At 44.2% G+C, this 20274-nt stretch overlaps 1 protein-coding gene across 1 annotated transcript in view; it reads left to right on the plus strand.

Moving 5' to 3' along the window:
* The window catches only part of LOC138299240 (E3 ubiquitin-protein ligase TRIM39-like), a 230194-nt gene that overhangs the window by 59258 nt on the left and 150662 nt on the right, over window positions 1–20274 (plus strand). Inside the window, exon 5 of the mRNA XM_069237367.1 lies at window positions 9457–9576. Within this exon, the coding sequence (XP_069093468.1) occupies window positions 9457–9576 (120 nt within the window). The remainder of the gene's footprint in view (window positions 1–9456; window positions 9577–20274) is intronic.

Genomic DNA, 20274 nt, shown 5'->3' on the forward strand with positions numbered 1-20274 from the left:
CATCTGGGGGACCTGAAGGTCAAAGGTCATTGGTCTCCAGTGGAACAGAGGTTTCACATCAATCTGTTGGAATTGCGGGCGATACGTCTGGCTCCCAAGGCCTTCCTCCCTTCCCTTCGCGGTCGGTCGATTCAAGTCCTGACGGACAACACTACCGCAATGTGGTATATAAACAAACAGGGAGGAGTGGGGTCGTACCTTCTATGCAGAGAAGCTCTGCGACTCTGGTCCTGGGCACAGGACCATGGGATTTGCTTGGTAGCAAACCATTAGGCCGGACTTTTGAGCATAAGTGCAGACAGTCTCAGTCGGCACATCTCGACCGATCACAAGTGGCGTCTTCATCCAGACCTGGTCCTTTACATCTTTCAGATGTGGGGGTTTCCTCTGATACACCTGTTTGCCACTCGGGAGAACCCGCACTGCCTGTCATTCTGCAGCCTCCAGTATCCTGTGCAAGGAGCATTGGGGGACGCGTTTCAGATGTCCTGGTTCGGCCGGTTGCTTTACGCGTTTTCCCCCAGACCTTTGATTCCTCGGGTTCTGAGGAAGATTCGCCAAGACCGGGCCAAAGTCATCTTAATAGCTCCGGATTGGCTGAGAAGGGTGTGGTATTCAGACCTTCTCCAACTCTCTCTGTGCCCTCCGCGCCGTCTCCCTCACAGGGCAGACCTCTTCTCACAGTCGCAGGGGCAAGGTTCTACACCCCGACCTCCAGAGCCTGCACCTACATGCCTGGAGATTGAACAGGGCAATCTGACTACTTTTTCTCTCCCACCAGAAGTGGTGGATGTTATATTATCGGCCAGGCGACATTCCACCAAATCTATCTATGCAAGCAGGTGGGCTAAATTTGTGACTGGATGTGGAGAGAATCAAATTCATCCCTTAAGTGCCCACTTATCTGACATTGTGATTTGCGCTATCCTCAGCGCAGAGGGGTTGTGCCATTGTGACTGTTAAGGGTTACTTGTCCGCGCTGTTAGACTATCTGTGTCTTCCAGCCCAGCCCTCCTTGTTTAAGTCCCCATTAGTTTTGAGGTTCATTAAGGGTCTGACTAACAAGTTTCCGCCCACTCCATTCGTTATGCCGCAGTGGGATTAGCAGTTCTGCATTTCTGATGGGTTCACCGTTTGAACCAATGCATTCATGTTCCTTAAGGTTTTTAGTTGAAAAAACTGTTTTCCTGGTTGCCATTACGTCAGCTAGGATGGTGAGTGAGCTCCAGGCTCTTAGCGTGGAACCCCCATATACTTCCTTTTATAGGGACAAGGTGGTGTTAAGGACCAAGGCGGCTTTCTTACCGAAGGTTGTTACACCCTTTTATTTAGGAAAGTCCATCACGCTTTCTTCCTTCTATCCTCCACCTCATCCATCAAAGGGGGAAGAGAGGCTACACCAACTAGATCCAAGAAGAGCATTGAGCTTCTTCGTCGACGGGATGAGAGAGTTCAGACAGGATGATCAGCTCTTCGTCGGTTACGTGGGGAAGAGGAAAGGCAAAGCTGTCCACAGGCGAACGCTTTCCAGGTGGGTCATTCTTTGCATCAAATTGTGTCCTTCTCTAGCAAAGAAGGAACCTCCTGTTGGGTTAAGAGCCCATTCCACCAGGGCTAAGGCAGCCTCCTCGGCCTTAGCTAGAGGTGTTCCTGTGGTTGACATCTGCAAGGCCGCAACTTGGGCATCCCTCCACACGTTTGCTAAACATTATTGTTTGGATTCTGAAGTCCGGAGGGATAGCCATTTTGCACAGTCCGTGCTGCAGGATTTCTTGGTTTGACTGTGGTTCGAGTGTGGTACTGCTTTGGGACTCTATTCTTCAGGTGAGGAATCCACAGGTAGTTGTATCCATCAGAAGAACAAGTTACTTACCTTCGGTAACGCCTTTTCTGGTGGATACACTAGCTACCTGTGGATTCCTTACAGTCCCACTGCCTCCCTGTTGCCTGATTGGTCTTACCAAGATTTCCTTGGGTGAGCATCTGTGTGTTGTTGATATGTATATACTGATGCAATTATTTATATATGTGTATACAATTATATATATATATTTATATGTAGATATATAGATATATTTGATATTGTAGAACTGTATACAGTAGGATGTTTAATTCTACGTGTTATGTTTTCTATTGGTTGAATTAAATGATGGTATATAAGTTTTGATTGATGTAGTATCAATGTTCACCTATTCGCCTCAAAGGCACGTAAAAAATGGTGAGAACTGACATCTGCACGCCGACGAGGACCTCTTATTGCCTGGATGACGTCATACGGCGTCGCGTGAGGGTCGGGCAATTGTGACGTCATCGTCGACGTGCAGAACTAGAAGAAAAAAAATTCTGGCGGATGCTGGCGCATGGGGGAAAATTCTTTAGGTGAGGAATGCACAGGTAGCTAGTGTATCCACCAGAAAAGGCGTTACCGAAGGTAAGTAACTTGTTCTTTACACATTCACTGTGTAAGACATTTCCAATAATATTTTTTTATTTGTTTTACAAAAATCATTCTCAAGGAAGGGCTCATAAACTCAAGAACACTCCAATGGGAACCGAGGATAACCTTGAAAGAGAACTTGAGAAACTGCAGAAAGATGGAATTATATATGCTAAGGATTCTCCTGATTAGTTGGAACCCTTAGTTGTGCCCAGAGTGCTAATGGTAAAATTAGATTATGCATCCGTTTGAGAGATTTAAATAAAAAGATATTTCTGGACAAAATTCCTCTGCCAAAAATGTGTGAAATTCTGTCCATGGCTGGGAGGGTGAAATGGTTTTCCACCATAGACCAGGCCCCTACTTATCACCAGGTAACCGTGCATCAGGCTAGTGCGATTCTTACAGTTTTTATTACATCCTTTGACTGAACGTTTTGGGTTGGTTTCTTCATCCGCTGTATTTTCAGGACTTTTGTACCAGCTTTCCAGGGACAGCAAAGGTGTTGTGTTTTTTCAAAATAACATTTTGGTAAAATAGGGAAGAATATGAAAGCACTGAATATATTAGGAAGAGCTGGACTTTAAAAGTTCAATTTTTATCCAATCTGTAACTTACGTGGGGCTTGGGCTGAGTGAGAGAGGTATTGTGCCAAAAAGGGAGTTGGTGAGGGGATTAAGAATGGCCCCTCTTCTACAGATAAGGAGCATTTGAAATCCTTTTGGGGTATATCAGAGTTGTATTATAAGTTTGTATGATCGTTATTGAAGGATAAATGCAGATTTGAGTACAATTAAAGGGAGTTTTGTAGCTTCCAAGGAGGTCATTTGTAAAGTGCTTCCACTTCAAAGTTTTGATCTTAATAACAGCAATAATGTAATACCCACGGATGGCGGATGGAAAAGGTTTGGTGCTGTCATCCCAAATGGAGCTTGTCAGTATGTCACGCAGTATGTCAGGGGTTCAGCCTTTGTTCTCAGATTAGAACTGAGACCACTTACTAAGATCTGAACCACCAGTGACCTATCAAAGACTTCTCCTCGGATTGCCAGGATATACATGAGATTGTTTGATTACTGTTACAGGATAGAAAATATTCCAGGCGTTGAGAACACGGTCACTGATTTTCTAAACCCCTATTCCCTCAAAAGAATGTTCATCTAATGATTTGGCGAAATACTTGGTGGTTAGCATGGATGTGATCGACTTTGATACTGTTTTCAATGAAGAGTGGTTGGAAGTGGGGATGACACCTTCATGGAAGTACAAAAGTTTGTCAAGGGTAGATGGCCAGATAAAACTAATTATTATTGAGGAGTTTTTCAAAGGTAAAATGTGAGTTGGCTGTTAAGTCTGGATTTCGTATGAGAGGTAGTAGAAAAGTACAACTGTCAAGTTTAAGGGATATGATTGTGGGTCAGATGTACTAAGTACTGGATTGAAAAAATTGTCACAATTTGTGATCGCTATTTCTGCAACCTCTATTGAATTTTTTAAACCAGCCCATGTACTAGTAGGCCAGTCTATACAATTCTGAATTTGTGTGGCTCGTAATCCGACCTCCCTTCGTGAAATTAATTCTATAGGTCACAAATTGAAACTCACTCCTATTGTGACCATCACAAGAATGGTGGCTTAGTAGGGTCAACAGACCACTATATTTGGGATCACCTTTAAATGAAATACATTTTTTTAATGCAGCTAAAAGGAAATAGTGTTGTGTTGAAAAAAGAAAGTTTATTTTTTAAAGCTTGTTAGAAAGTTGGCAGTGATCCTCTGGACTACTACCTACCAACAAACATTTTTTTACAAATGAAAAGCGGTACAATGGTGCTTCTTCCGTGTTGCGGATTGCTAACCACCGTTAAACGGTAGTCAGTACATTTTCAATGTCTTGGGACTAGCTTTTGGTCACAAAACATTAATACATCTCATACTGATGTGGAAGGGTCTTTCAAAAATTTGAGACGAAGGGAACCTTTCACTACTTTGACCAAGAACAACTTGGGTTGGATTATTATGGAGAGACAAAAGGAGAAGTCCCCTCATGCATTAAGGATAAATATTAAGAAAGCTCAGAGCACTTGAGAAGAATATAAAAATTGCATTCACTTAGTTAATAGTGGATGGCACTGGGTGTCATTGACCCTAAAGCAAGCAAGGAAAATAGACTGGCTGAGTACACTGGGCCAATCACACCCATTTGTGGCCTCAATGTCACTTCTCCTGCTTCACTAATGATAACCACACCCCTGGTTACGGGTCTCCAAGTTCCCCATTCTACCTGTCTTTCACTGGAAGTCACCCCCTCTCATCTCCTTGCTTCCTTTGATGCCTTCCTCCCTATCCGGTCCGTCTCTCTCTCTTTTTTGTCTCTCATTCATGAAATTCTTATTTCTGACTCTTTCTTGCACTGATGATAGCCACATCCCTGGTTACGGGTCTCCAACTTCTCGATTCTACCTGTCTTCCCCTGGAAGTCTTTATCCCGCTCTCATCTTGCTCCTTTTTTTCATCTCTCATTCATGTCATACTCATTTTTGTCCCTTTTCTAGTCCTTACATCTTTCCTCTTGCTCTCTGATCCTTAACTCCTTCCATTCTTTCATTTCCTCTCCTCTGTTCGCACATTTTCTTTTTAAGGTCTGGTTTCCATTTCCTCTCCTCCATTTCTCAGTTATCTTTTCCACCATCTGTACCCCCCAAACTCCTTTTTTCCCCCAAATAGTGAACACAAAGCCAGGCCCCAGGCAGCCTCTAAAACAAGGTGTTCAGCTGGTGCAGACCATGCTGGGGCCCCTCTCACCAGTCCCACTGCACTGGCTGTACCACTGGTAGCCACACCTCTAGGGCAAAGGTTATGGCTTTTGAGGAAGTTCTATAGGTGTGCATGGAGGGGGGGACATGTCAAGCAAAGAAGTAGCACATTTGCACAACCTCTGAAGGTAATTAAATTGCTGACTAACTCGGCAAAATTCAGTGATGGCAAGAGGTGGCATTTTTGCAAGTTTTCTAAATGCAAGGGTGAGGTGTGTCGAAAGCAAGCTACCAGTGTAACAGATGCCCCTTGGGAGTGGTCGGAAGATGATGAAGAGACTTGTTGTAGGAAGTTGGCTCTGTATGTACTATTTCAAAGTAAGAAATAGTGTGCACAGAGTCCAAAGGTTCCCCTTAGAGGTAAGATAGTGGCAAAAAGAGATAATTCTAATGCTCTATTTTGTGGTAGTGTGGTCGAGCAGTAGGCTTATCAGAGGGTAGTGTTAAGCATTTGTTGTACACACACAGGCAATAAATGAGGAACACACACTCAAAGACAATTCCTAGGTTTTTATATAGAAAAATATATTTACTTAGTTTATTTTAAGAACCACAGGTTCAAGATTTATAAGTAATACTTCAAATTAAAGGTATGTCACTCAGGTATTCTAGGAACTTTGAATAATCACAATCGCATGTACACTTTTGATAAAAATGGAAATAAGCTAATTTAAAAGTGCACACAGTGCAAAAATCAACAGTTCCTGGGGGAGGTAAGTATTTGTTAAGTTCACAGGTAAGTAAAACACTTACAGGGTTCAAAGTTGGGTCCAAAGTAGCTGGGGGCGTCGGATGCAGAGTGGAAAGTCTCACACTTCCGGCGGGAAACGGTGGGTCTTTAAAGTTGCTTCTTTGTTGCAGAAAGTTGCAGTTTCTTGAACAGGGCCGCTGTTCTCAGGAGCTTCTTGGTCCTTTAGATGCAGGGCAGTCCTCTGAGGCTTCAGAGGTCGCTGGTCCCTGTTGGATACGTCAGTGTTGCAGTTTTCATCAAAGTAGGGAGACAGGCCAGGTGGGGCTGGGGCCAAATCAGTTGTCGTCTCTGTCTTCACTGCAGGGCTTCAGGTCAGCAGTCCTTCTTCTTCTTTAGGTTGCAGGAATCTATCTTCCTCGGTTCTGGGAGCCCCTAAATACTGAATTTAGGGGTGTGTTTAGGTCTGGGAGGGCAGTAGCCAATGGCTACTGTCCGTGAGGGTGGCTGCACCCTCTTTGTGCCTCCTCCCTGAGGGGAGGGGGGGCACATCCCTATTCCTATTGGGGGAATCTTCCAAAATCAAGATGGATGATTTCTAAAGGCAGGGGTCACCTCAGCTCAGGACACCTTAGGGGCTGTCCTGACTGGTGGGTGACTCCTCCTTGTTTTTCTCATTATCTCCTCTGGACTTGCCGCCAAAAGTGGGGGCTGTGTCCAGAGGGGCGGGCATCTCCACTAGCTGGAGTGCCCTGGGGCATTGTAACACGAAGCCTGAGCCTTTGAGGCTCACTGCTAGGTGCTACAATTCCTGCAGGGGGAGGTGTGAAGCACCTCCACCCAGAGCAGGCTTTGTTTCTGGCCCAGAGGGCACAAAGGCCCTCACCACATGGGGTCAGAAATTCATCTCTCAGCAGCAGGCTGGCACAGACCAGTCAGTCCTGCACTGAACAATTGGGTAAAATACAGGGGACATCTCTAAGATGCCCTCTGTGTGCATTTTTAAATAAATCCAACACTGGCATCAGTATGGGTTTATTATTCTGAGAAGGTTGATACCAAACTTCCCAGTATTCAGTGTAACCATTATGGAGCTGTGGAGTTCGTTTTTGACAAACTCCCAGACCATATACTTAATACGGCCACACTGTACTTACAATGTCTAAGAATAGACTTAGACACTGTAGGGGCATATTGCTCACGTAGCTATGCCCTCACCTGTGGTATAGTGCACCCTGCCTTAGGGCTATAAGGCCCATAGAGGTGTGACTTACCTATGCTACAGGCAGTATTTTGTGTGCATGGAACCCTGAGGGGGATGCCATGTCGACTTTGCCTTTTTTCTCCCCACCAACACACAAAATCTGCAATGGCAGTGTGGCTGTGTTAGGTGAGGGGTCCCTTAGGGTGGCACAACATATGCTGCAGCCCTTAGGGACCTTCCCTGGTCACAGGGACCTTGGTACCACTGGTACCTTTTACAACAGACTTATCTGTGTGCCAGGGGTGTGCCAATTGTGGAAACAATGGTACATTTTAGGTGAAAGAACACTGGTGCTGGGGCCTGGTTAGCAGGGTCCCAGCACACTTCTCAGTCAAGTCAGCATCAGTATCAGTATCAGTATCAGGCAAAAAGTGGGGGAGTAACTGCAACAGGGAGCCATTTCCTTACACTTGTGATGATAATTCCAGTTACCCTATTCAAAAGGTAGGGTTAGCAGGTGAGAGTCAACCTGTCAACTGCCACTTCACCTTCGCTGCTGGCTCAGTCGGAACACAGGAAGAGGTGCAAGGAATTGTGCTACTATATCTGGTTGTGTAGTTTTCATTCCAAAAAAGTGGATAGGTGCATTATAGGTTGATCTCAACTTGTAGCATAAGAAAGATAACTCCTGTGTTCAACTATTAAGGATTTCATTATATTTAATGTGTTATATTCCAGTTGTGTTTTTGTTATTCTTTTTGGGGATGATTTGTTTTATTTTTATTTTTTATTAAAAGGGGAGAATATGTAGTGCCTGATCCTGTTCACATTTGTGAGGTGTAACATGGTTCAAGTCTATTTCAAGAATTATGTTGGGGTTAATGTTCCAAACTGAGAGGTAGTCACTACTGGGGGAGTCTTTGAAGGCAAATGCATCTTGTGGTTGCCCTAATTTAGCCTTTTAGAGTGCAATAGCGAGCTGTGCCGGCCATTGAAGGCCCGCTCCAGCGATAAAGGCCAGAGCTGAAGGCGAGGGCCTTTAACAAGGGATCGGGACTTTAATGCCTGTATAGCCCAGCTACGGAGGGCTATAAGACTATTAAACATTCCTCCACTAGAGGGCAGAATACTCTAATAAATAAAACAAAGGCCTTCTGGAGCCCAAGGGGATTGAAATCCCTCGGGCTTGGTGAGGCTTTGTTCACAGCAACAACTGTGAACAACAGCATTTGAATGTTGGAGCTCTGGGCTTCTACCAGCCATTAGAAGCCCAAAGCACTCCACTGTTTTCAATGGAGCTCCCAACATTCCAATGTTCTAATAAACTACAAATTTGCTTTACTGAAACTGCTTTCCACTTATTTATGAACCCAACAATTTCACTTGTAGTTCTTTGGGGTTTACAAGTTCATCCTTTTCTGCACTTGCAGGAGATTCATTATGCTTTTCACTAGGAATACAGTTCTTTTGGTAAATTGGGGTAGAAGAGTGGGTGAATTTATTTCTCTTTTGTATTAAGAGCCTTTTTAGCAAGGACAGAGTAACTGGTCTTACTTTGAAATTCACCATTCAGAACACAAGTACTGTCTCCACATATATCTTTTCAAAATTCTGCTTCTCCATCAGAGTAACTGTACCACTGGTTAAAAGTCCTGAGAGATGTATTCCACCATTTAATTGCCTTAAGGAGTCAAGGGTATTTATTTTCAGAAGGAATTCAATAGTGCCTATATAGGGTGTCTATATTTGGACTATTCCACGTATGTTTGTAAGGTGCTTGGTTGTTAGGTGAAGAAGAACATGCCTCACGCTTAAGGGGATAGGGTGCTTTGGTATTCTTCAAATGAAATGTGGTTGTTTGTGATAAATTCGGCTTGTTACTGCATTTGTGGCTGATGATTTCATCGGTCAAGCCGAAGGTCCGGCTTCTTTCGGACTTGACCGTGACCAGGATTATTGTATGTAAAGAGGTATCATATATATTTTCCTATAGGAGAGTTATGGGAGTTGTTTCGCTTTTGTTTTCTTTATTAACATGGGGTTTGTATTAAGAGTTGTGACTCCTTCATAGTAGGTGCAGTGAGAGAGAAAAGTATGGGTAGTGGTGATTTCCTTTAAGTAGTCTGGGCATCACGTCTGAAAATGGTGCCCGTAGATCTTTCCGAGACTTGCAATGACACCAGTTGGTTTTTGGGATCTAAGAAGCTGTTTACCTGCTAACCGCTGGTCAAAATGACCTACTGAGCTAGCCTTACTTAAAAGGCACTTTTAAAGACATTCCCATTCTTTAAAACATTTTCTGTCTTTGTAGTCACTGCATCAAACCTCGAAAAGGAGCATCGTATTCCGGTAGAACTAAAAGGAGCGTACGGAATCGCTATACACAGAAAGTGCAGCTATCCCGACCTTTCATTGAGAAAAAGATGGGCGCGTAAGTACTTGAATGCAAATCAGCATCATGTTCGGATCCAGAAGGTACAGCACTCGCAGTCTCGCACACTTAGTGCAAGTATGTGTCTGAGAAACACTAACTAAAAGCAACACATGTCTCATACAGCCCTCCGAGCCCACCTGGTTTCACATCTTCTGCTGGAGTGGACTCCATCCTCAGGCCACACGATGTTTGTTCTATTCCTCTTCTTTTTCCTCGTAGCTTCTCCGTGCTGTAAGAAAGTTTTACATTGGCATTAAATGTTTATTCATTATTGTACCTTGGGAATTACTTTGCTCATGAAGTTGTTTTTCTTTCTAAGTTGACAGCTCAGTCTATACAAAATGCTTATTGAAAACAGTATGTTATGCACTGGATTAAACTGTGTGAGGGTTTTGCACCAACAGATTCAATGGGCCGATTCATTGGACCGGGCGGAAGACCTAGTGCAATTAAAGATAACCTTCACAGGCCAATATTCAAAGTCAAAACCATAGTATTTAATTCAAAATTAGGAATCATTACAGAAGGAAAAGTGTAGTTTGTTAGTCATATTCAAATCAGCACGATAATGTATAAAATTAAAGCCAATTGTGAGCTGTCATAACATAAGGGAATCAGCCATAATCATACTATAGTTCATGAACGCGCATAAATCTACTCAGTTTGTAAGGCAGGAAAGAGATAAATCAGCAGACAGTCCAACGTTCAAAGCAAAAGTCTAAACTTAAATGCAGGTAACAGTCCAACAAGGTGACTGCTTAGTGTGGAATCAAGGAAAGCCCTGGCACACATCCCAGGAAAGGCACATTTTATAGTTCCAGAGAAGAACAGACACAACATAGCGTGAAGTGGTATCATAGAGCTGTACCATCAAAAATACATGACCTCGACATCATAGAAAACAGGATACTGTAGGGACCACCTTAATAATTAATAAATGATGATCCCCATTACACTACAAACAAGGGAAAATACATTTCATTATTGAAGAAATTTAAACCATGTAAAAATTAACACAAGGGCAGTTGTGGTAGCAACTGCCTTGATCAGCTATTGCAACATGTGAGAACATCTTGACTTAGCTTCCTCCTAAAACACACAGATATAGTACAAGACCACAATACCTTGAAATGGATCCAAATTTTACTATTTTAAATGAAAGAAAACATACAGAAGAGGGGTAAACGTGCACATAGTATACTTGTTTGTGCAACTTTTAAAGGCCACGTTTTCTTCATCTGTCAGTGCAAACATGCCTCAGGCCCATTAAATACTTTTTTGTTGGCTAGTTATGCTAACTTAAGCTTCCATAAATAAACATTGTTTTAAATTAATAAACGGTCGACAGGTTTGTTATCTGTAGTAAAAAGACGAGAAAGTACTACAGAAAGGTAAGAAAGTACTACATTTTGTATAAACCCAGATACCTTTGTTTTCTTTTGTGATGCAAATCTCACGCAAAGTGTTAATGTGCTAGGTACTGTTCAACGCAAATCAGAGTTTACTAAGTAACGCAAAGTTAACATAAATTTGGCCTATTAACATATTTGTTTTAGCAACTGCACTAATAAACATGTAATAATACTGTGAAATGGTCAATCCCTTATTTGCAAAGTACAACAAAACTGACATGAGAATAATACTGTTTAGGGCCTCACAGATTGCTTGTTATATTAAAGTTACACAGGAAATCGAATCTCCTTATTGTCTTCATTGATGTGATTTAAAATTACTGCAAAAATGTATCCTTTACATCCTGGTTTTGGCATGGCATAAGGCCCAACACAGAGTTTAATATGCTATGCTACCATTGCTGCGGAAAAGGAGAGGTATCAGAACCCACATTTAACAATGGTAACAAATAGCATGTGTATCCCCCATCCCCCAGGGCCGTACATATATGTCAAAAGGGGAGGGGGCCACATGAACCTTATGAGGCCCTGGGGACCTATTCCCTAGGGCTACTTATTTAAATAAAGGGGAGAGGGACTATGCAGCCCCCTCACCGAGCCTCTTTAGGCCCTGTGGACCCCTTTCCCTAGGGCTGTGTATTTTTGTAAGGGGAGGGGGGCTGCACAAGAGAGCACAACATCAAATACGTGTTGTAATTTCCAGCCATGCTCTGAAAAATGTATGAGGAATCCCCAAGCACTATGGACATCTGGGCCTGGATGGAACGCAAAGTATAGCTACTTCAACCGGGGAGGCGGCCAACCACCCCTCAAAATGGACGACATAGCAGCGATGGAATCCCCGTGGCAAGAACCAGGCGCTGGGCTCAGTGACGGAGCAGGCTGCCAGAGAAAAGGCTCAGGCGGTCACTAAGGTGGAGCAGCATGTGTAACACCGATATCCAACCCGCGGATTGCGAGCACCCTCCCCTTCAGAGTGTTGTTGTACACCTGCAGCCACTAACCCACAAATCATTAGTGATTCCATGATTGACTGTTACTTAGGGCCACATGTACAAATATCAGGTTTTGCGACTCGCAATTTGCGAGTTGCAAAACCAGATGTACAACAGTGTCAGTGACTGTTCGCGATTCCAAATGCGGTCGCAAATGACCTACCTCATAAATATTTATGAGGTAGGTCGCAATTTGCGACCCCATTGGGAATGGCAGCACTCACAGGGATGGTGGCTTGCTGGGTACAGCAGACCACCATGTCTGGGACTGCTTTTAAATAAAGCAGTATTTTTTTTTGTAAATGCAGTCCGTTTTCCTTAAAGGAAAATTCAAAGTTGCAATTTTAGGGAATCGCAAAAAATTGCGATTCCCTAAAATTGCATACATCCTGAAAGGCGATTTTGCATTCGCGAACGGTGGAATTTACCGTTTCGCAATGTTTGCGAATGCAAAATCCTTTGATACATCTAGCCCTTTATTTTTTAAATGCTGCCCGTTTTCCTTGAAGGAAAACGGGATGCATTTCAAGCAAAAAAAAAATGAAAAGTTTTCTTTTAATTTTTTCAGAGTAGGCAGTGATCTGTGAGATCACTACCTGCTCTTAAAAAATATTTTCGCTTCCATTCACAAAGGAGATGGGGTACCGTGGGGACCCCTTACCGTTTGCGAATGGGTTACCACCAACTTGAAGTATAGTGACAAATAGTGACTAGCAAACCTATTTCGGGATTCAGTAGATAGATTACCAAATCGCAAAATAGCATTGGAACATACCAAAATGCTATTTTCTGGTAGCAAACGGCCGATTCTGTAAATTGAGCCTTTTGCAAGCAGAAAATAGTTACGTACATATGGCCCATAGAGTATATCAATGCCTGCGCAGACGTAAGATACAAATAGCGCTCCTACAGGAGACCCACCTTGCTGTCCCAGACTTTTAAGGGCATATGGAAGCGCTGACGAGGCACGCTGGTGGAGACCGGGTACTCCGATACGCCAGAGGTGCCCCTAATTGGGTAGCGCTGGAAGTGCCACAAAGATTGATCCCGAGGGGCGATATGCCATCCTAGAGGGCACACTGGATGGGCTCCCCATAGCCTTCATTTGGCTTTGAGGCCTCATTCGTAAGATCCCTCACACCTGCACTGTTACACAATGCTTTGGCCCCTAGTTATTGTGGCGGGACTTTGGATCCCGACCTTACTCTGATCACTCTCGCTCACCGATACCAGGTGCGTAGTCCATAAATCTTGCACATCACTTATTCAACTGGCCCTCCAATTCACAAGTAGCAGAGGCATGGTGCTGCCTTCATCCCATTGACAGGGAATACCTTCCACTCTGGTCTACATGACCTCCATACCAGGAATGACATCTTCTATTGCAGTCAGGAAGCACTATCAACGGTTTCCAGAGCTGAATACCTGGGGTGCACCATATCAGATCACAATCCACTACAAATCTAACTGATGTGGAGGTGTGCCCGTCCCAATATTCCCACATGGCGACTCCCCGCAGCATCATTATATGACTCAGTGTTTCGTGCTACCATTTAGTTCATACTTTAAAGACAATGAAGGTGCGGCATCAAGTGCTTGTATTGAATGGGACGCATTTAAAACAGTTCTCTGTGGGCATACACTTAAATTGTCATATGGCTCTAAAGTAGCGCTACATAACAAACTTACCGAAATAGAAACTGACATTCAGCAGTACAAACAGTTGCTTCCTACAGACCGTGCTGTAGCTGCACGGCTTGCATAATCGAGATTCGAACAATAGACGACCCTGAAGGCGCTAGACACACTAGATTACAGGTAATAAATGTCGAGAAAACACATAGAAGGCAATAAAGTGGGAAGACTATCGGCCTGGCTCCTTCCTTCAACCTCCCCTAGGGACCCAAAAACAGCCATTTATAACAAAACGGCTCTCCTGCAAAACACTCAGGATGCCATCAGCAACACCTTTCGTTCTTACTATACCAGGCTTTACACCTCCTCACAGCTGGCAGACCCAGCACTGATCTGACCAGTCCTAGATGGAATATGCCTTCCTCGTTACAAGCCTCCCAGCAGGCAGAACTGGAGGCACCTGTATCGGAGTCAGAAATAAACAAAGTAATTAAGCAGATGGCACAGGGTAAAACCCCAGGCGCAGCTGGTTGGCTGATTGAGTTCTACTCAGCCTTTGAGTACTAATTCGCTCCACAACCGTTATTTTTTCAACTCGACCTATGAAGCAGGAGTTCTTCCTCCCTCTGTAAGAGAAGGGGTGTTGGTGGTCCTGCCAAAAAAGGACAGATGCCCTACCTACAACTGGGTTCCTATCGTCCTCTCTCCCTATTAAACTCAGATTTTAAAATCCTTGGTAAGGTGTTGATAGCTGTAGCTCAGCAGGTGGTGCATTCCGAGCACAACAGGTTCATACATGGCAGTAACACATTCTTGAACATACGTAGACTAATTATGTTAATGGACTGGGCGCTGCAGACCCTTGGGTGGCATAGCTAAATATAGAGAAGGAGTTTGACACACAGTCATCGGGATCCCTTAAAGAGGTACTTGCAAGATTCGGGATGGGCCAAACTTTCTCCAAAGTATGGCCGCATTATATAGCGCTGCCACCGCCAGGGTCAAAAGTAGACGAATCGTATCAGGCCCCTTTAACATTGAAAGTGGCACTTGTCAGGGCTGTCCGCTATCCCCAATACTCTTTGCGTTGGCCATGGAACCTCTTGCATGCCCGCTCAGGATGCGGGCTGTTGACTTGACTTGTAGACCATAGATGGCATATAATTTCCCTCTACGTGGATGATGCTTTGACATATCTCAGGAATAATGCTTCGGTACTCTCTGGTCTTATGGAGCTTCTGTGACAGTTTGGAGGCATATTGGGGCTTCGGGTGAATTGGAACAAATCCTAGTAATTTCCCCTGACATTCCCAACCAAGGCGCAACAGCACACTTTGCCATGCACCCCTCTCCCCTGGTGCTGTGCATCCATAAAGTACCTATATGTATTTATCATTCGGATAAAGACCTGGTGGATGGCAACGTAGGCAGGGCTCTGTCTCGGTTGAGAGCCTCCCTCCCATTCTGGCCATCTCTGTCGTTCTCATCGACAAGCCGGATAGCCATCTCCAAGATGTTGATATTGCCCCATCCATTGCATTTTTTTCCACTAATCACGTTCTGGTGCATTATCTGGTGCATTGCAAACTGTTCTTTGAGCGCGCTCGCTATCAGTTGCACTGATGTGGGGCAGTGGTGGAAGACGAGTGGAACTTACAAAATTAAACACTCCAGTGGACAAAGGATGTCTAGGCACCCCAAATTAGGAATATTATTATGCAGCGGCCCAATTGCAATGGCCTACCAGATGGCTGGCGGGAAGGATTAAAACTCAACTGGGCCACTGGCTGTGGGACTGCACATTGGACACAGTGCTATGGTGGCTACTGAGCTCACACAAGAAGGTTCCTAAAGGTGGTGGGAATATATTAATTAGCACAGTGAAAACATGCTGGGTCAAATACACGTCCAAACACCTTCGGTATCCTCCACATGCAATGGAGCTGCCGCTATGGGCCCTCCCAGACTGCTCCAACCTTCGGATGCGGCCCGATGCTGCTGCATGGTCAGAGGCAGGCCTCAACACATGGGGTGATTTTTTTCACAGATAAAATCCTTAGTACGTTTGAAAGCTTGGTGGATGGCTACAGCATTCCACCCTTCCTTATTTATGCTGCGCTCACACAGCAATTGCACATGACCTGCCACAAAACACACAAACCTGTGATATCACTCTTCCTCCAGGCATTGTTACCAAATGAATGTATGACGTGCTGTCACCTCTCTATAGTTCATTGGGCACTGACAGAATGACACCACTCCAATCATTCCGTCAATACTGGGAATCTGCCCTCACTATTATGCTTTACCTACAATGGACACAGTGCCTAGGAGACCCCAAACTTACTTCCACTAATGCTAGACTAAAATACACAGAATTCAGTTAGTTTCACCACACATACCTTACCCTAGAGAGTAGCGGGTTTATATATCTGGAGGCGACCAACTCCTGCCCTCGCTGCCAGACCTCCCCTGCTAATTTTTGGGTTTGGACATGCGCCCCCTCAGCGACATAGTGGGATCAGTTTGTTTCCGAGGCTACAGGCTCCGAGCTTTAGACAATGGTCTATGCTGTCTGCTGAGTGTCACTTCCCGCTCCACAGCACGTAAACCCATTAATATATTTTCAATGACTTGGCATTGGTACTGGCCAAATGCAGTATTGCAGTGCGTGAGAAAGCAGCCCTGCCTTCCCCGATTTGACGGTGGCGACAGTCTTAAGATCAGGTATACTGGCAGAACAACAGGCCTTAAATAGCAGAGGGGACAGATGCTCGGCACTGGGTAATCCTCCTGACTGGCAAATATACTTGAAAAAGGTAGAGGCCAAATCAGATGACATGCCACCCTGAGTACCTACTCTGTCGCGCCTAACTCGTAAGGACATAGGCATTAATCCAGCACCCTCACAAAAACTTGGTTGGACATCACCATGTCCAATATACCCGCACTAAACATGCTATGTACGGTAAACGCCCTTTCTGGACTCCCCTCAGCCATTGACTACATCTACCTCCCCGGCCTCCTTTCTTCCCTCCCTCTCCTCCCCCTTCCCCCTCGTCCCAGAGGCAGGCGTCAACATTTTCCAACTCGTGCCTATTCAGGCCTACCGCAAGGAAAGCCTGATGGATCGAACTCCATTCCGATTCTGCCTTCGGTGCCATGCGAAGTACCCCTATACAGACCAGCTCTTGGTTTGTAACTTATGCCTTTCTCCAGAACATTGTGAGGAAAACTGTGAGGCCTGTCGATCGTTTCGTTAAAAAAAGACTCTTAGAGATCGCAGAGTCCGAAGACTTGAAATGGCGTCAAAAAACAGTGAACATCTCGACATCACTAAAGAAGAACAGGCGCTGACAGCAGTCTCCATCCGAGAAACAGACTCCGAACAGGAATCCGAGGATGACAGACCCATCACAGCTGGCCAGCATGTGAGTACGTCTGCCCTTGCACCCCTACACAAAAAACATTCTAAGGCCTTCAGTACACCACTGCCAGAAGGCCATGGTTCGGCCCGGAAAAAGACTGTCGGCGACCAAACTTCGGGATCGGCGCTGAAAAAGGCCACTCCTCCGTCCACTTCGGAGTCGAGTAAAACTATAAAGGGCTCCATTTTAGACTCCAGCAGGAAACCCCAAGTTTCGGAGTCGAAAATTTGAAAGTCGGCTTCGGAGCCGAGACCTTCCACAACATTTTCAGTACCGAAAAAACAACAAACTTTGGAACCGAAGAAGACATCATATACAGAGGAGCAAGGACTTTCTAAGAAATAAAGAGAAAGCCATAAAACGTTTGAGGAAGAGTCGTACATTGAGCCCATTCCACAAATTATGGATGAGAGACAATCTAGGATACACATCCATAAAGAGACAGGAAGGATTGTTACTGCACCTCCTTTATAAACAAAAAGGAATCTGGCTTTCCAAGAGGAACTGGACACTGTACAGCCACCGGCAAAGGTGCAAAAGAAGGAGCCAATACCTACTCATACTTCTCCTCCTCATTCTCCACAACTATCTGTCTCCCCCCACACCAGCCCTCCACCACTGCCTTCTCCAACACACTCTTTTTTCATTCACAAGCAGACATAGTAGACCCATGGGATCTTTATGACCCTGATCCCATCCCATATAATGACCCAGATACTTACCCATCCAAACCATCTCCACCTGAGGATACCACAGTATACAACAAGGTCATAGCCAGGGCTGCAGCTTATCACAGGGTAACAATGCATTCAGAGCCATTGGAAGAAGATTTTATATTTAATGCATTATCTTCAACACATTCTAGGTACCAGTGCCTCCCAATGTTACCAGGCATGGTAAAACACGCAGACCAAATTTTTAGTGAGCCTGTGACATCTAGAATCATCACACCTAGAATAGAAAAGAAATATAAGCCTGCACCCTCTGACCCAGATTATATTATTCATCAGGTGCCTCCAGATTCAGTGGGGATTAGTGCAGCACGAAAGAGGGCAAATAGCCAGTCTTCAGGAGATGCACCTCCTCCTGATAAAGAGAGCAGAAAATTTGACGCCGTGGGGAAAAGAGTTGCATCCCAAGCAGCAAATCAATGGAGAATTGCTAATTCACAAGCGCTGCTAGCCCACTACGATAGAGCCCATTGGGATGAGATGCAGGATATTATACATCATCTCCCAAAAGAACACCAAAGGCGGGCACGACAAGTGGTAGAGGAAAGGCAAGCCATTAGTAACAATCAAATAAGATCTGCCCTTGATGTTGCTGATACAGCTGCAAGGAGCGTTAACACAGCCATCACAATCAGAAGACATGCATGGCTACGCTCCTCTGGTTTTAAAGTAGAAATTCAACAGGCTGTGCTTAACATGCCTTTTGATAAACAGCACCTCTTTGGCCCAGAAGTGGACACTACAATAGAGAAATTAAGAAAAGACTTGGATACAGCAAAAACAATGGGTGCTTTGTACACCACACCAAATAGGGGGTCATTTCACAGGCCTCAGTTTCGAGGGGGTATCAAAGCACAATCCTCCGAGGCTTCTACCTCACAAGCAAAGCAACCATATCAAACCCAGTATCAACGAGGTGGGTATAGAGGAACATATAGAGGTCCATACTCTAGAAATAGAGGTAAATTCCAAACCTCTAAACAACCAACACCACAAAATCAAAGCAGTGACTTCCTTCCCTCCCTTCCATTCCACACATCTCCTGTGGGGAGAAGACTACAGCAGTTCTCTCATTGGCAAAATATCACCACAGACAACTGGGTATTATCAATTATCCGCAATGGCTATTGCCTAGAATTGATAAACACCCCTCCAAATATTCCACCAAGATATCACGTTATCCCCAGAACATACAGTTCTGTTACAACAAGAGGTTCAATCTCTACTACTCAAACAAGCAATAGAATTAGTTCCACAGTCCCAACAAGGACTATACTTTCTAATTCCCAAAAAAGATGGCAACCTCAGACCAATATTAGACCCCAGGCCCCTCAATTTTTACATCTTGTCAGAACATTTTCACATGGTAACTCTGCAAGATGTTATTCCACTGCTACAAAAACAAGATTTTATGACTGCTCTAGACCTCAAAGATGTGTATTCCCACATACTCATCCACCCAGCTCACAGAAAATACCTCAGGTTTGTCATACAAGGAAAACACTACCAGTTCAAAGTGTTACCTTTTGGCATAACAACAGCTCCAAGGGTGTTCACAAAGTGTCTAGCGGTAGTAGCAGCATACTTAAGAAGACAACACATCCATGTCTTTCCATATGTAGACGATTGGCTAATAAAATCAAACAATCGTACACAATGCCAAAAACATACACGTTATGTGATAGATACTCTGCACACACTGGGATTTTCAATAAACTACGAAAAGTCACACCTTCAACCAGCACAAGTACAACCATATCTAGGTGCTATCCTAAATACTCAACTAGCTCTAGCGTATCCAAAGGATACAAGCTTTCCAAAATCTAATGCCACTCATACAGCTAAATCAACAATACACTGTAAGATTTATCATGAAGATTTTAGGAATTATGGCATCTTGCATAGCAATAGTCCCACATGCAAGATTAAACATGAGGCCTTTACAACAGTGCCTTGCACAACAATGGTCACAGGCACACGGTCAAGTTCAAGATCTAGTGTTGATGGACCGCCAAACACATATGTCCCTTCAATGGTGGAATCGCAGCAGTTTAAATAAAGGGGCAGTCGTTTCAAGACTCTGTGCCTCAGACCATAATTACAACAGATGCAATGATTGGTTTGGGAGCTCACCTAAACAATTACACCATTCAAGGGCAATGGGATGTCAAACAGAAACAGCTACACATAAACCACTTAGAATTGTTCCTTGCTCTAAAAGCATTTCAACCTCTTCTCAAACAGAAGAATGTTCTCATAAAGACAGACAACATGACACCCTTATATTATCTCAACAAACAGGGAGGGATGCATTCATCTCAACTGTCCCTTCTAGCCCAAACAATTTGGAAATGGGCAATTCACAATCAAATTCACCTAATAGCACAATACATTCCAGGAATAGACAATCAGTTGGCAGATGTCCTCAGCAGAAATCAGCAACAAACTCACGAATGGGAGATTCACCCCCAAGTACTTCAAAAGTACTTTCAAA

Source organism: Pleurodeles waltl, chromosome 6 (assembly GCF_031143425.1).
Source record: "Pleurodeles waltl isolate 20211129_DDA chromosome 6, aPleWal1.hap1.20221129, whole genome shotgun sequence".
Taxonomy (NCBI): domain Eukaryota; kingdom Metazoa; phylum Chordata; class Amphibia; order Caudata; family Salamandridae; genus Pleurodeles; species Pleurodeles waltl.